The sequence below is a fragment of the Strigops habroptila genome, chromosome 12, assembly GCF_004027225.2.
Source record: "Strigops habroptila isolate Jane chromosome 12, bStrHab1.2.pri, whole genome shotgun sequence".
Taxonomy (NCBI): domain Eukaryota; kingdom Metazoa; phylum Chordata; class Aves; order Psittaciformes; family Psittacidae; genus Strigops; species Strigops habroptila.
In genome coordinates this window covers 14,407,430-14,421,922 of record NC_044288.2, presented here as the reverse complement: position 1 = coordinate 14,421,922, position 14,493 = coordinate 14,407,430, and the positions used below count along the sequence as shown (strand labels likewise).

The following is a 14,493-nucleotide window of genomic DNA, read 5'->3' as shown; positions in this document are numbered from 1 at the left end:
TAAAAGCTACTTCTCTTTAAGGTGTAGGTGGCTTTTTTGTTCTCGGATACAACCATTAAATCTCTTACCTGCAGAGATGTATTCCCAATCTTAACCGAGTGACAGCACACGCATGCACGCAGGGAACGCTGCCAGTACTAACAGTGACATGGCACTGGCTTCACATGACTTGTCTGGGAGGGGACAGCCAGCTCCTGCTTGGAAACACACCCCCGTCTCCTTCGCCTAAACCCTCATAAAGTTTCCACAGCAGTAGAGAAAGGTGAGGAGCTGAACTCCGGGCTCTGAATGGGCACAGAGGACCTCTCCTAGGCTGCTGTCAGCAGGAGAACGGGCAGCCGGAGCTCAGGGGTGTCGCGGCTTGAAAAGATGCGATAGAAACGTTGAGGAAGTCATTAAAAGGCAATGCCATGTCTGTGTAAAGGACACGGGTAAGCTTTTCTAGGAACTCTGGCTGCCTTCAGACCTGGGCAGTGCTTGGCACAGCAGGACATCCACCAAACACCACATCTAGTGCTGTGTCTGCCCACATAGCATGGCTGATATGCAACTCTTTGGGTGACCAGGTAAGTTGTCCTTATGTTTTTTGCCTTTCTATACATTCATGGATAGCCGCAGCCTTTTTTCTCTCAGGTGGGTTGTTTTCCACTCTCTGGGAACTATAAAGGTTGATTCCAGTGAAATAAGGTTTACAACAGAAGAATCAAGCAGGAGGGAGGAACATACCAAGAAGCTGTGGTGGGCAGGCGGTCCATCACAGCGATGTACCCTGTTACGGAGCTGTGCCTGCAGGATGGTCTGGGTGCTGTCAGGATACAGTACTGGGTACAACACGAGGAGGAGCCTCAGCTTGGGGCAACAGAAATTAAGGGGACAGCAGAGATGGGACATAAATAATAATGTAAATGTTAAAACAAGTGTAAAAAATAGGGCAGTTCTTTCCTTTTCAGATGGTGCTGAGCATTTTCAAACATGACTTGGATGAACTAGCTTTTTCTGATACTGAAGTGGAAAATTCGGTGAAAATACATCTGTGACTTAATGAACAGTTGTTGGACAAGTGATGAAGTACATGGAAATAATTAAACAAAATGTACTGGAATTCTTTATTGACTGGTGCATGTTTCGTTTCCCCTTTAAAATCAAGACACTGACTGGAAAAACAATTACTTTTACTTTAGGGGTGAGAATTTAGTTTGGATCAAGTCTTGTGTTGACTAATTTGAAATAATCAAAAAGGAACTTTTTTTACCCCCCTTTTTAATCAGCACCAGTTCTAACTAACATTTGGAAATAGCTGCAGGCAGCTGAGATCTGCACTGGTTGATTCGGGGCTGTGGAACTTGCCAACACGAGAGCAGTGCCAAGCAGCTGAATGGCTTTTTTGTTTGCCGAAACAGCCCTGGTTACACCAATGCTTTTTTAATGTATTTGGTGTATTCTGAATCAGAAGAGACATTATCCAACAACAAAAGAGAGCAGGCAATGATATGTTGCGGGAATCCTCATTCATCAAAGTTTATCTTAAAGCATGGAATGTAAATTTGTATCCTGTAAATATGACTTATCTGAGATTTTGGGGAGAGGGAGGGTAAGCAGATGCACAGGATTGTTTTGAACTGGAAGTCTTTGCCCAAGCAAGACTTCTATCATAATTTGGTTATTTTAAAAGGAGTGTTACTAGAAACGTGATTGTAATTTTAACTCTTTCCTAAACTCAGAGAATATGGGACTCAGTCAAGCAACGGCTCTTTCTCGTCCTAAAACCTCAAAGCAGAACCATATTCTCTGCTGTGCTCAGCTCGCGAGCTCTTTGCATGCAAAGATTCAGCAGGGTTTGACTGGGCACTGCTGGGTAGAGGAGTATCAGCCTTCCAGCAAGCAGCTAGCTGAGACACCCCTCTTATGTCTGCCTCCCTGAGATCTAACCTACTACAAGGTCATCAGAGTTGAATAATGCCTTTAACCACAGAAAACTATGACAATGCTATTTGCTGTACTGTGTCAGCAGAATAATTTCATATTGCTGTTTTCATCTCCCTCGTGGGTGGTTGTGGAGAAGACAGCACAGGGATATGAGCTATAACAAGGGACATTCTGATTAGATACTGGGTGGGGGAAAATCACAGCAAAGGTAGTCAAATACCTGGACAGTTTTCCCAGAGAAGCTTTGGAATCTCCCTCCAAGCAGACACTCAAAACTCAACTGTTCAGGGCTCCAAACAACCTGCTAAGAAAGCTGGAATGGAGCAAAGCCTCGTAAAGGAATGGAATATTTAAGCTTGACATATTTTGAGCATTAGTAGTGCTTTCTTGGAGGCAGTGGGCACACCTGCACTGAGAGGACCTGCATGACCAGATAGGTGTATAGTGAATGTTTCATAACGTGAATGCATCACTGCGACCAGAAGGGCTTTTGGAAATGAAGATAAGATCCATTTGTCCTGTGGCAAGTAATTTATGCTGTTCTATTCAGGCTGGCAGGTTATTTGTGGTTGCTACTTACAGATATTCCTCACAAGATACTATATTTTGTCAGTAAGGTTATGGTTGGCAAACTTGATATAGTGGAAAAATAATCTCACGGAAGATTTCACAGACTGGCTCCAGTAGCTCACAAGTCTAATAGTGAGGAACTCCAGATCTCAGGAAACATGAGAGGCCCTAGGACGCTGTGACTTCCTTAACACATCCTCTTTTTAAGCAACAGCACCTCAGGGCACTTCTCTCACTACTTTTTTCGGCCAAAGGAGGCAGAGTTAACTCGTTTGGTTTTTAAGGCTGCTACCAAAGCATTTCCCATAGGAGCACATAGAGCCCTATGTCGAAACAGGGGGTCGGGAGTTCAGATTCATGGCTTCAAGTTTCAAATCACTTCTGGCCTAATTTGATTTCTTCTTCTCAGAACCGTTTAACATCAGCTTCTTCCACTAAAGTATGTGGTTTGGTGGGTGGCCTTGTCCTTTTCTGTCCTTGGGTAAGCAGGAACATGAGCAGAAAGAAGGGGTCCAATTTCTGTCTCGTGCTCCTTGACGTGCGTACTGACATTGGGATATAACGTAGGGAACATAGGGAAGCAGAGCTGGAAATGCCTGTAAATAGACAGTTGCATTTGTAAGAATGTACCCAGGAAGCTATCATTTCAAACCTTCTGGCTAAACTTCTTTTTGGCAGTGTATTCCTCCTTATTGAAACGCTGCAAGAGGAGCACTCCCAAGAGGCTTGCTTGCTACCATCAGAAAGGTAATGGAATGTCATCTTTCTAATAAAGATGACAACTTCCCAACTGTTTCTCTTTATACTTTAAATAACATGGTTTGCCTGTGCTTGAATATTCTTCTGAGTATGAAAAGCAAAAAGGATTTAATTCTGCAACCCTCAGTGATCTGGCCTTCATCTTAGAATTCACGTGTTTGTTCTGAAAGACCAGGTGAAACCAAGACGACTTTAAGGAATGTTTTGTTAGCTTTTGCTAATTATAATTTATAGTAAGAGTGCAGCAATATCAAAACAGTTACACAATAATCCCTAGGACAGCAACAGCAGTCCTGAAATACAGAGATCTTGCCATGGCCGTGGCCGGTAGTGAAGCCCCAGCAGCTACTTTAACCTTGGGGGTTATTTTATTTTAATTCTATTTTATTTTTTACCAAAACCAGCAACAAATGGTCAAATGCAGGGAGATTTATTACAAGGTCTTGTCCATTTGGGACTTTAAACCACCAAACTGAACATAGCAGGACTTGAAGCAAAGATGATTTTCTCACTTACCATATTCTTAAGCTGTAACTTACAGTTCCTCTGCCACGAGAGTGAAGGCTGTGGGAGGCTCTACTGTGTTAATTCTTCATGGCACAAACTCACTTTGTGGTAGTTGGATTTTTGTTTCCATCCTTGTTAATTTAACAGCATGTCACCGTTCTGGAAGAGCGCAGGTCCCATGTCATTATTTCCCTGCAGTCTGTAAAGGGCTGGAGTTCCCACTGGGTGCAATGTATTCCTGGGCCAGATCAAGGGAGGAAGCTGTGCCATAACACACCAGTGCCACGATCAAAAGCTTTGGTTTTGGCTGTTCTCCCAGGTTTCTTTGTTACCCTTTGCATCCCTGTTAGTCTTCTAGACTAACTCCTCAGGACATAAGGGGATTTCTCTCCTCAAGAGCTCAGTTTGCTCAATAGCCAAGACGAAGGAGGGAGCGGGGCAGGACAGAGCACAGAGAATAAATACCTGACAGTTTTGCAACTGAACTGAAAGCTGAGGGGATTTGCTGTTGTCAGCAGTGTATTCTTCCACTTTCCAGCTGTACAAGGTTCCCTTACTTAGATCACTTCTTATTTCAGATGAAAAGAGACTCTGGCTATCCCACCATGGCTGAGCAGCAGAAGCAGGTAAAGACTCAAGGTTATCTTTTAAAGGATCATCTCTTACCACTACAGCAACAGCTTCCCAGCATTTTTCCTTTCCGGGGGGCTGCATCTACAGCACCAAGTGCCGAAGGCTCTGTTACCTTTGCTTGTATGGCCAGAGACCACAGCACTCCCCTGTAACCAGCAGCTGTGCCACCTAACTGGGCCCAGACCTCAAAGTGGTCCAGCTAAACAATGTGTTTCCCAGTTTCCTTACCTTGCAGGCAGCAACCCTGTTCTGCACTTAGGGAATGTTCCAGCTTGTACAAGCCCTTTATGGGCAAGATCATGGATCCATGGATGAGAGCAAGGCAACTAATGTGCTGGAGTTGTTGGCATGAAGAGAAACAGGGTGTTAGCACTGGGACTTGATGAACAAGATGGTTTTTTTTCTATGTAAACTTCTCTGCTCCTACCACTCATGTAATTACACTGTGTGGGATTCACTCACATAATCACTTCATCACGTGCAATAAAAACACAGCCTCAAAACAAGACAGCCTCTAGCCAAAGGGCTTTTAAAATAGCTTAAGTGCTGAGCTTCAGCCACTCTCTGTCCTGTCTCAAAGCAGGACACACACAGTGATGAGTATTAGGAGTTAATAGTTTTTGAAACTCTGCGTTCTTCAGCTGGAAGGTGCTAAATAACCTGAAATGCTGTTTGGTCTAACTAAAAATTCTGACACTTCGTGAGACATCAAGGTTTTTTCTTTGGTGTGGGTTTTTTTCATCCTAGGAGAAAGAAGGATTTATGGGATACCATTCCATCAAGAAGTTCTAAGCTTTGTATAGCTTTTGTAACCCTTTTTCTAAATAATATGTAGATGGTGTTCCAGGGTCTAAAGATTAAGAGAGTCTTATCTCATGTCAGCACACACAAGATGTAACGTGGATACAATTGGAAATACGAAACTGCTGAGAGAGCAAATCTCCAACCCTGAATCCAGCAGGCACTCTCTGAAGCTGGAATAGATGGCTTTTGCCAGCCTTGCCTTTGTAGCTCAGTACACTAGTGATAATGCTGGCAACTGATTGCATTGCTTCCGATGTAAAACTGCAGGGTTCACAAACATCAAGCTGTAGGGCAAGAGTCCTTTAAATTACTCCCAGTTGCTAACTTGATTAAAAATAAATGATAGGAGATGAAGGTTGCTTGTTTTAACAGGGAAAGTTTCAGTGCTAATGAGCAAAGTTCTGTCCTGGCACAGATAAATATTGCTGACAAGTCCTTGGCAATGTTTAATGTTCTGTAGCTGTTACAGAATCTTAAAGCACTGAAAGCCGTGTAGAGAGGATTCTTCTATGTTGCATTACTCTAAACACACCTGCATTCAACATTTATTAGTGAGCTGTCTCTCTTGTTTGTCCTCTCTGAGAGGAGACAAGCAGGACAGCAACTGTGAATCATGCTATTTTTACTCCAGTCTGTTTGTGCAGCACAACAACACAGTGTAAAAACAGGAAGGACAGAGTAATGAAACAGACACTAGCTGGTTAGTACACTGTAGTCCTTTAGAACTGCACTGATTTCTTTTTAAACATTTATCCTGCAGATAAATATAATACATACCCACCCAAGAAAACCCAAACTAAGATTGCTGAACTCCAGAACCGATTCCACCTTGGGCTACTTTAAAAGATAGACAGTTAATTATACATTTGTCATATATTTGCTAAACAACTTGGGTTTGGATATTTAAGTGCTCACATTGAAGTTGCTTTTTATAGTTGAAATCCTTAATGTGATAAGTCACAGTAACATCACATTTTATGTCCTTAAGCAGTACACAGGAATATTTCTTCAGCAGATAACATTTCTGTGACTGAGAGTAGGGAGTTAGAGCACTTTATACCTTTGAGGAGTATTTTAGCTCCTTGTTCATGTGCAGAATTCCATACAGATGGCACACGGTACTTATTAGCCAAATTGTACTCTCAGTGCTAGAGCTGAGTTGTACTTGCGATGGCCTAAAGGCACACAAAGTGCATTATGCAAGGAAAGGTATTAAACCTCTCTTATACTTGTGGGCTAAAAACCGGGCAAGCTTCTGGGCATGTGAACCTGACTTCAGAATCAGTCTTCAAAGCGAAGAGGAAAGTGGAGAGGAGTGGTTCTGGATTAACTGAAGCTGTTAATCAGTTCATCTGAGCACAGCAGTTCTTGACTACTGTGGGGAGGAAGCATAACTGCATACAGAGAGGGGGAAAATACAGAGGGAGGGAGGTGTTGATGTGGAGCACCGTTCTTTACCCCCAGGTCTTCCTTTCCTACTGCTTGTGGTTGTCCAGAAGCCCCTTATATTATAGTCCTCCAGGTATCAGGAAGCGTGCCAAATGAAAACAAAGAGGGTCAAATCAGTGGTCCTTTCTTTCCCTTTGATTATTCCAGAGAAATTCCATGTCAGTGACCCTTCAGGTCTCTGTAAGCATGGCAGATGGATGTGTGTGTACTTCCCCCCTGCTCAATCACAAGTGATATCCCGTAACAGCTTTGTTGTTGTGTTCTTTAGAGAGTTGTGAAGCAAAACAGCCCATCATAGGACCGCCTTCATCCCCTGCATTCCAGGTACAAAATATTCTAGTGCAGGACACAGCAGCACACACTTACTCTTGTTGCTTGCTTGCAGGAAGAGAAGCTCTTGGATGCCATGAAGGTCACTGCCTGTGTCCTCGGAGCAGGCCTGCTCCTATTCACTGCCTTAGAGAACTCTGCTTGGTAAGATGGTTGGAACAAAGGGGCTTGAGGAGAAGCTTCTCTGTGGAGAGGGGAAGAAGTGGATGATGAAAAGACGGGCAACCAAGAACACTTATTCCCACAGCTATGTGCAGAATATGTGGGATACTTTGGGCCATTTCTGGCAAACAACGTGGCTAAAGCTCTACTACCTGCTTGAGGGAAAGGAGTCGACACTCTTCCTCCTTGGTGAGTTTTAACAGCTCTCTACTGTAGGAACCATCTATGTGTTACAAGTAAAAGGGGGACATGGACGTGCCTTCCCAACCTCACTAATCCTCTCACTGAAAAAGCACAGGTAGGCTTCAAAGAGAGACGGAGCTGACATAGTGCCACTCTGCTGCCTTTGGACTGGTTCGCATTAGACACCCTATGAAGATCAAAAGGTTGATCTTTCTGCTGCTGCTGAAACAGTTTCCCAAAGTGAAGACACTTTGCTCCTGTGAGAACTGGATGACTCAGTAGAATTACTGAAAAATGAAGTAAAATCAGTGACTTTTACTCTTGCCGTAGCACCTATATAACTTCTCTGTCTGTGGTTACAGCTGGTGAACAGGCCTGGTAGGGATCTTGCAAGGTCCAAGAGACCAACTCAACCTTATTCTACTTGCATTTAAAACCCACCCATGACAGAGATCCCCCAGCCTCCCAGAAAAGCCCTTTCTTGGCCTCAGCTGTGGCACATTTCAATCTATGAGACATTTGTCTGTTAACTTCCTGGATGTCAGAACTTACCCATATTCCATTTTAAAGCATCTCAGGGCAGGTGATACACATCTGGCACATCTGGGTCCCAGCAAGATCCTCTGGATATGATGCCACTCTATTTTGTTTCTGATTTAGCCTCAATTTATTCACACATCTCTGCCCTTTCCTCACACCACAGGGGCTGCATTGGTGCCTTGCCTTGCTTTCTGGTGCTTCAATGGAATCCTTATGGTGGCTGATGTAACAGGAAAGCCAACTTTCATTACTCGCTATCGCATTCAGCTGGGCAAGAATGATCCTGTAAGTATTTCTCACTCTGCCTCTTCTGCTGGCTAAACACTTCCTGCTGTCTCTTCAGCTACAAGCAGGGAGAAGAACCTGTTATGCTTTCCTCTTGCAACCACATAGGACTCAAGGAGAATCCAGCTGAGTCTTCCGTATCTACTGCAGAGAGGAAGCAGTTCTTGTGATGAGGCTACTGATCAGATCTGAATTGGCTGCTTGTTTAAAAGCTGATGACAAAACTAACATGGGAACTGCCTACAAAACTTAAAGCTCTTTATCCTTCCCATTCAGAGCTGCATTGCTCCTGACAGAGCCTTAAATCTGAATTCTCTTTTGCAGGTGGACCCAAAGAAATTGCGCCAAGCCATCTACACAGCGCTGTGCAATCAGTTCTTTATCTCCTTGCCCATGCTTCTGCCCATGTTCTACATCATGAAATGGTGGGCCAACACCTTCAGCAAGGAGTTACCCACCTTCCGCTGGTTCCTTGTGGAGATGAGCATCTTTACCATAGTAGAGGAAATTCTCTTCTATTATACACACAGGTGAGCTGAGCACAGGAACAGGACTCTGTGGTTTCCTCCTTGCCTTTAAGCTCATACCCATCCCTTGCAAAAGCAGCGGTAGCCCCAGTGCCCCCTCTTCCACCAATCTTTTATATATATGGTAAGACTTACAGGTCCTGAAATCCACCCTTAAAGTGTGAGGCTTTGGTGCTGCCAGTAACTACAGTAAGAAAAATGGGTAAAATTACAAAGGGGGAGCAGTTTAGAAGCAAAGGAAGAAACAGACTGAGCAGATTTACACAAAACTGTGACCAAGTGTTCCTTGAAAAGAGAAGAACAAGACTGACTGCCCTGAAAGAAAAAATGCTCAAGAGGCCAATGGCTGATGTACTGTTCACTTGCACAGCACCTCTGAAACAGGGCTCCTGACACCGCAGGCTTTCTGAGCACTGACACCAGCACTAGAGAAGGAAACTAAAGCAAGGAAGAAAAGAGCCTGCAAAAGACTCTGCAGGAGAAAGTGCAGCATTTCAGAAATAGGTTTCCCTTTTGGACAAATGCACATAAAAAACTTAGAAAGCCATTTCTTGTGAAGGAGCCACAGAACCTGAAGTTCTGACTCTAGTAGTTGCCAGCAGGAAAAGTCAAAACAGTGAAAATATAAAGCACATCTTCCCCTACGGAGTGCTCCCAGGCTTGAGCAAGAGTCATTCAAGGACTGATTTATGGGGTTTACCTGGACTTAAGTTTAACATCAGCCAGTGGGCACATCAATTGAGTGAGGGCCCAAGCCATAGAGAGAGGGAAACCAGGACTCCTACACTCTTATTTCCAGCTGCTCCAAAATCTTTATGATAGAGGAGGTGTGAACAAGTCCCCAGCAGCAATTGTGTGTTATGTTGCCCTGTGTTCCTTCCCTGCAGAGCTCAAACCCTGCCTTTCTCTGTTTTCTCTGCTTAGGCTTGTTCACCTCCCACTCCTGTACAAGCACGTTCACAAGAAGCACCACGAATGGACAGCCCCCATCGGCGTGGTCTCCGTTTATGCTCACCCAGTAGAGCACATAGTAAGTGGATTCTCCCATGGTCACCCTGCACAGAGTGTGATTTCCATGGGATGAGGAGGAGTGGTAAGAAAAGCAAATTAAACAGCACTTCTTAGGAAGAGGAAGTTCAGCTGCACTGCCAAGAAGCTTGGCTGTAGGAGGGTTGCAGTACCTGTTTGTACTGGATGCTTTAAGAGCGCAGATCCAAGGGCCTCCAACAGATAAGGAGCTGACTGAATGGTGCTTCCCTGAGCACTGAGAGAATGACTTTTTATATTCACAAGTCCAGCTGAGCCAAGCTGGTGGAATCAGCTTGATCTGGGCAGCAACAGCCATTTGTGCCACTGGTAGGACATGACGAGGTGATGCAGCCGGATCATCACGTTGATGCTGTTGCACATGTCCACAGGCCCTGCCCTTTTACAGCTGAGTTTCCCAAGGGCAGCCTCAGATTATTCCAAAGAGAGGGTGAAATTCAGACCTCAGGCTCCGGGGGGATTTACTGGAATGATGCTGCCTTCACAATCGTGGGTTGATCTCACATCTAACTTCTACTACAAGCTTAGAGAGCTTGGGCTGCGACTATGTTAGTAAAACTCGGTTAGCTCACTAATTCTTTCTTTGGTGATGAAGTAAGTTTAGTAAGGTGTTTGATGGAGTAAGTTTCGTAAGGTGTTTGAATCTGCTTGTTGTGGACCCATTAATAAGGCCGAGTTTGCCCCTCGTTTCTAGCTATCCAACATGCTGCCTGCCATGACTGGCCCCATGCTCATGGGCTCTCACATTGTTTCCATCGCAGTGTGGTTCTCCCTCGCTCTGGTAACAACGAGCATTTCACACTGCGGATACCACCTGCCCTTCCTGCCGTCACCGGAGTTCCACGACTTCCACCACCTCAAGTACGTCTGGGCACCGCTCGGCTCCCCCTTCCCCTCCTGCAAAGCTCCTTTCCGAGGGTCAGATGGGTTTGCACAGGAGAAGGTTACCCCGTCCCAATAGCGGGCTGAAAGCTGTCGGTTCCTAAAGCAGTTAAACAGAGACCAGGGCTTCAGAGGACTCCAGCCCTGCAGCTGCCGGGCGCCTCATTGACATCCACCCTCTCCAGCAGCTGACTTGGAAACTTCCTCCAAAGCACGAATGCCGAGGCTGGCATTCCAAGTTCCCCGAGATTACATGGGGGCAAAGCACGTAGTAGGGTGGAAGTAGCAGCTACCACTGGACTTCCCCCAGCACGAGCACAGGGACAGAGACAGTTCTGTGCAAGACTCTTCCTAGAAGCTCAGGAGCCGCTGCATGTGATCCAGGATAAAGACAGAACAAGGGCAAGCCACAAAGCTGGAATAGATTTGCAGGAGCCTCTCTGCCCCTTCCTTTCCCATAGAGAGGGACTAGTAACACTGATCAGATAACCCCTTGCTTAGACAATCACAATTAACCCAGAGGTTCCCAGCCACCTCTTACACTGGAGAGAGCAGGGTTCCAGCAGGTTGTTCCAGGGGTATAAAGCCACAGCAGTGCAAGAGTTGTTCCCATCTCCCACACGTGCTCTCAATTCACAGACATATTCCCCCCAAGAGCTTGCCCCTCCTGAAGAAAGAGCCAACGTGGCAGCTCTATCAACACCCAAATGCTGGATATCACCCAAACCACAGTGCTGGTTCTCATTACCAGGCCTCTCCTCAAGCTCAGCTCACGTCAGCACTGCAGAGCTGAGATGCTCTCAGGGCAGTGCAGTGACACAAGTTGTATGGGCTCTGCAGGGAGATGGAAACAGGAAGAAGGGCACAGTCACCTCAGTAACATCCAGGGATGTTCATTCTCTCTTTTCCAGGTTCAACCAGTGCTACGGAGTCCTGGGAGTGCTGGATTACCTGCACGGAACAGACACAGTGTTCAGGCAGACCAAAGCCTACCAGAGACACAGGGTCCTGCTCAGCCTCACGCCGCTCTCCCAGAGCATCCCCGAGGCACCCAGGAGGGCAGAGTGAGCCAAGGCAGCAGCCCCACAGACAATGATTTACACCAAATAGTATTTGAGTTGGGAAACAAGTTATTGTTCACACATAGCAGAGCCCGAAGCTGAACATAAACACGCTACTTGAGATGACTGCACTTCTGCTGCTGTTATTTTCTACCCAAGGCACAAACCACTGCTCTAGGAAGCTATTTTTAGGCAAAGTTTATAGAGTTTTTCCTTAATGACTTGCACTGTTGCTTGGTTCTAGCTGCCTGCGCCAGGGCAATGTGTTCTGGGCCACATGGGGAGCTCCTGGGGAGCTCTCTTTGTGAAGGTTTTAACACTTCAGTTTGCACAGGCTGTGCTTTGGCCTCTTTCAGCAGCATTCCATAGAACAACCAACAAGATCATGGTAAATACAAGGGATTAAACCCGCTATTCTGAGACTCAGGCTGCCTGGGATGTGGGATGCAACCCCATGGGAAGTCATGAGGCTTTAGAAACACTCTCCCCTGCACATGCGAAGGTCTGACTTCCCCTGAGCAGTGTTTCTTCGTGCCGGGTCTGAATGAAGGGCTGTCACGTCCTCATCTTTACTCCACAAACCAACACCTGCAAACAGTGAGTTTCCCCTCACGGGACACGGAAGGAGAGCCGGGAGGCGATGTGCTACATGGCAGGAGCCTCCTCCCGAGCCCCAACTCACTCCCCGCACAAAGGAGGCACAACCCAAATCTGTACAAACTACGGAAAGAGACTTGCCAAGGGGAGAAGATTCCAACTGCCCCGAGTTGTGTGGAGAGCAGTGAAACCCTGAGGAAGGACGCGACAGAACACACCTTCGTGCACATCAGTTTGTATCTACACAACTGAGATGCTGCCAATTCTCTCCAGGATCTTTTCAAGCCTCCATCCTTGGACAGCAGTGATGCATCTCTCACCATCCTCAGACCAGGCCCCGCAGGGGCTCACCCCCCCCAGCTCAGCAGAACACACCGCTCAGGCTCCGTTGTCTTTTGAAGTTTTTATTTTTATACATTTTTTTTTGTATTAAAAAGGAAAAAGCATAATTACCACAAATTACAAAGGACTAAAGCATTACTAGAATAATGAATCACATCAGCCTAGAAAGCAGATACTCTGAATAATATTAATGTTATAATACAAGCTCTCATTCAAGTATTTTACATTTTTTTTTTTCCTCTTTTCCTTTTATATGTGATGATGATCCTAGCACATGGGTCAAAGATTATGTACTATCGACAGAAGATGGATCATGTACAGCGGGCCATATTAACAAGATTTTTTCCTCCCAAGTGATACATGGTCTGTGATGAGTCATTTTAAGTTTGTCTCTACGATAAATGCAGCTGAAGAAGGTTGCACACACTTTCTAGTTTTGGGGAACAGAAGGCTGAGGTTGGGACACACACGGGGTTGGGGAAGGGCCAGCGCATGGAACCATCACCCCTTTTGCTCCAGGCGAGCGCGCAGCTCAGTGAGGGGGGTTCTGAGCCACACATCCAAAGGTTTCCAACCCCAACGGGACCGGGACAGGCTGGGACATGAGGAGGGGGAGCGGGGCTGCTCCGGGGAGGCTCCAGGGACCAAGAGGTGCCACTTGGGCTGTCACCCGGAGGGCGATGCGCAGGGGACAGCGCGGGGACCCGGGGCAGGCGGTACCCAGGGCGCTCCCTGCTCCCTCCGGAGCTTCCCACCGAGGGGATGTGCTTGTCACAGATACATCGGTCCTATGTTCAAGTGTCTGCAGAAAGTGAAACTGTAAACTACTCATTGAAACGCTGCCCCCCCAGCCCCCCGCCCCCGAGATGAATGTTGTCTTTACGATAAAAAACAGAAAAGGAAAGAAGAAGTAATTCATCTATTACCTGTACTGGAAACTTTGGGGGGGGGGGAGGACCCAAAGGAAAGAGTCAGTGAGGCATTTAACATCAAGTGTAGCAACCCTCTCTTACAAAGAGCCTAGCAATCCATTTCAAAACAGTGACAAAGTGACATAACCAGTCTCGGAGGAGACGGGGGAGAATGAGCATTGCAAACACAGCTTGCTACATGTACAGTTTTCCTTTTTTTTTTTTTCTTTTTTCTTTTTCTTTTCCTTTTGATACGATAACTGGAAAGGCATTAACAGCTAAAGGCCCCCTCTGCTCTCCCGTGCGCAACGCGTACGGACGCGTGGCAGGATGCTGAGGTTAACACATCGTATTGTTACAGTACAGTCGACCAGTCCCAAGCAAGACGAGCAGTTGCCGAAACTCGAGGGACCCCGAGGGCTACAGGGACACCATCGGGGGTGCGAGGGGGGCAGCAGAAGAGGGACAGGCAGGCGAACGGAGCAGCAGGATTATTACTTTCATTTATACCCCCCATCACCCTCCCAATGAACATGGCAAAGCAACAAAGCCTCCTCCAAACACGCCTTCTACCTCCATGCCAGAGCTCTGTACCTGCATCCCAAAGACAGGCTGACCTCGCAAGGAGCCCTGGGCTGCAGCAGCCTGGGACCTCCTGAGCAGAGGGGTGAGATGGGGAGTGCTGCCCGTGCCCTGCATCCCCCGGCCTGCCCAAGCACAGCCAGGGCTCCCTGCGGCCGTGCCGGCGGCACCAGCACCACGCAGCCCGTGTGAGCTGCGGGATGGAGCAGCGCTCACAGTGCCCGACCACTAGAATGAAACGCAGCACAAAATAGGGTCATGGTCAAGCATCCAAGCTAAAAGCAAGGCCAAACGCAGGAGGGTGACAGCTTCCTCCAAAGCACGGCCCCTCTCTGGGCAGCCATCCCTTTGTCCTGTGGTGGTATGAGCCACATGCGATTCCCTCTGCATGCAGCT

The 14,493-nt window shown here is 46.6% G+C and overlaps 1 protein-coding gene across 1 annotated transcript; it reads left to right on the top strand.

Moving 5' to 3' along the window:
- The first annotated feature begins 263 nt into the window (after positions 1 to 263).
- Positions 264 to 12,961, top strand: FAXDC2 (fatty acid hydroxylase domain containing 2). Its single transcript, XM_030503637.1, has 10 exons — positions 264 to 566; positions 3,175 to 3,243; positions 4,341 to 4,388; positions 7,034 to 7,122; positions 7,226 to 7,329; positions 8,027 to 8,148; positions 8,473 to 8,678; positions 9,600 to 9,705; positions 10,417 to 10,583; positions 11,516 to 12,961. Exons 3-10 carry the CDS (start codon positions 4,341 to 4,343, stop codon positions 11,670 to 11,672), a joined length of 999 nt encoding a protein of 332 aa, XP_030359497.1. The 5' UTR covers positions 264 to 566; positions 3,175 to 3,243; the 3' UTR covers positions 11,673 to 12,961.
- Positions 12,962 to 14,493: the final 1,532 nt, after the last annotated feature.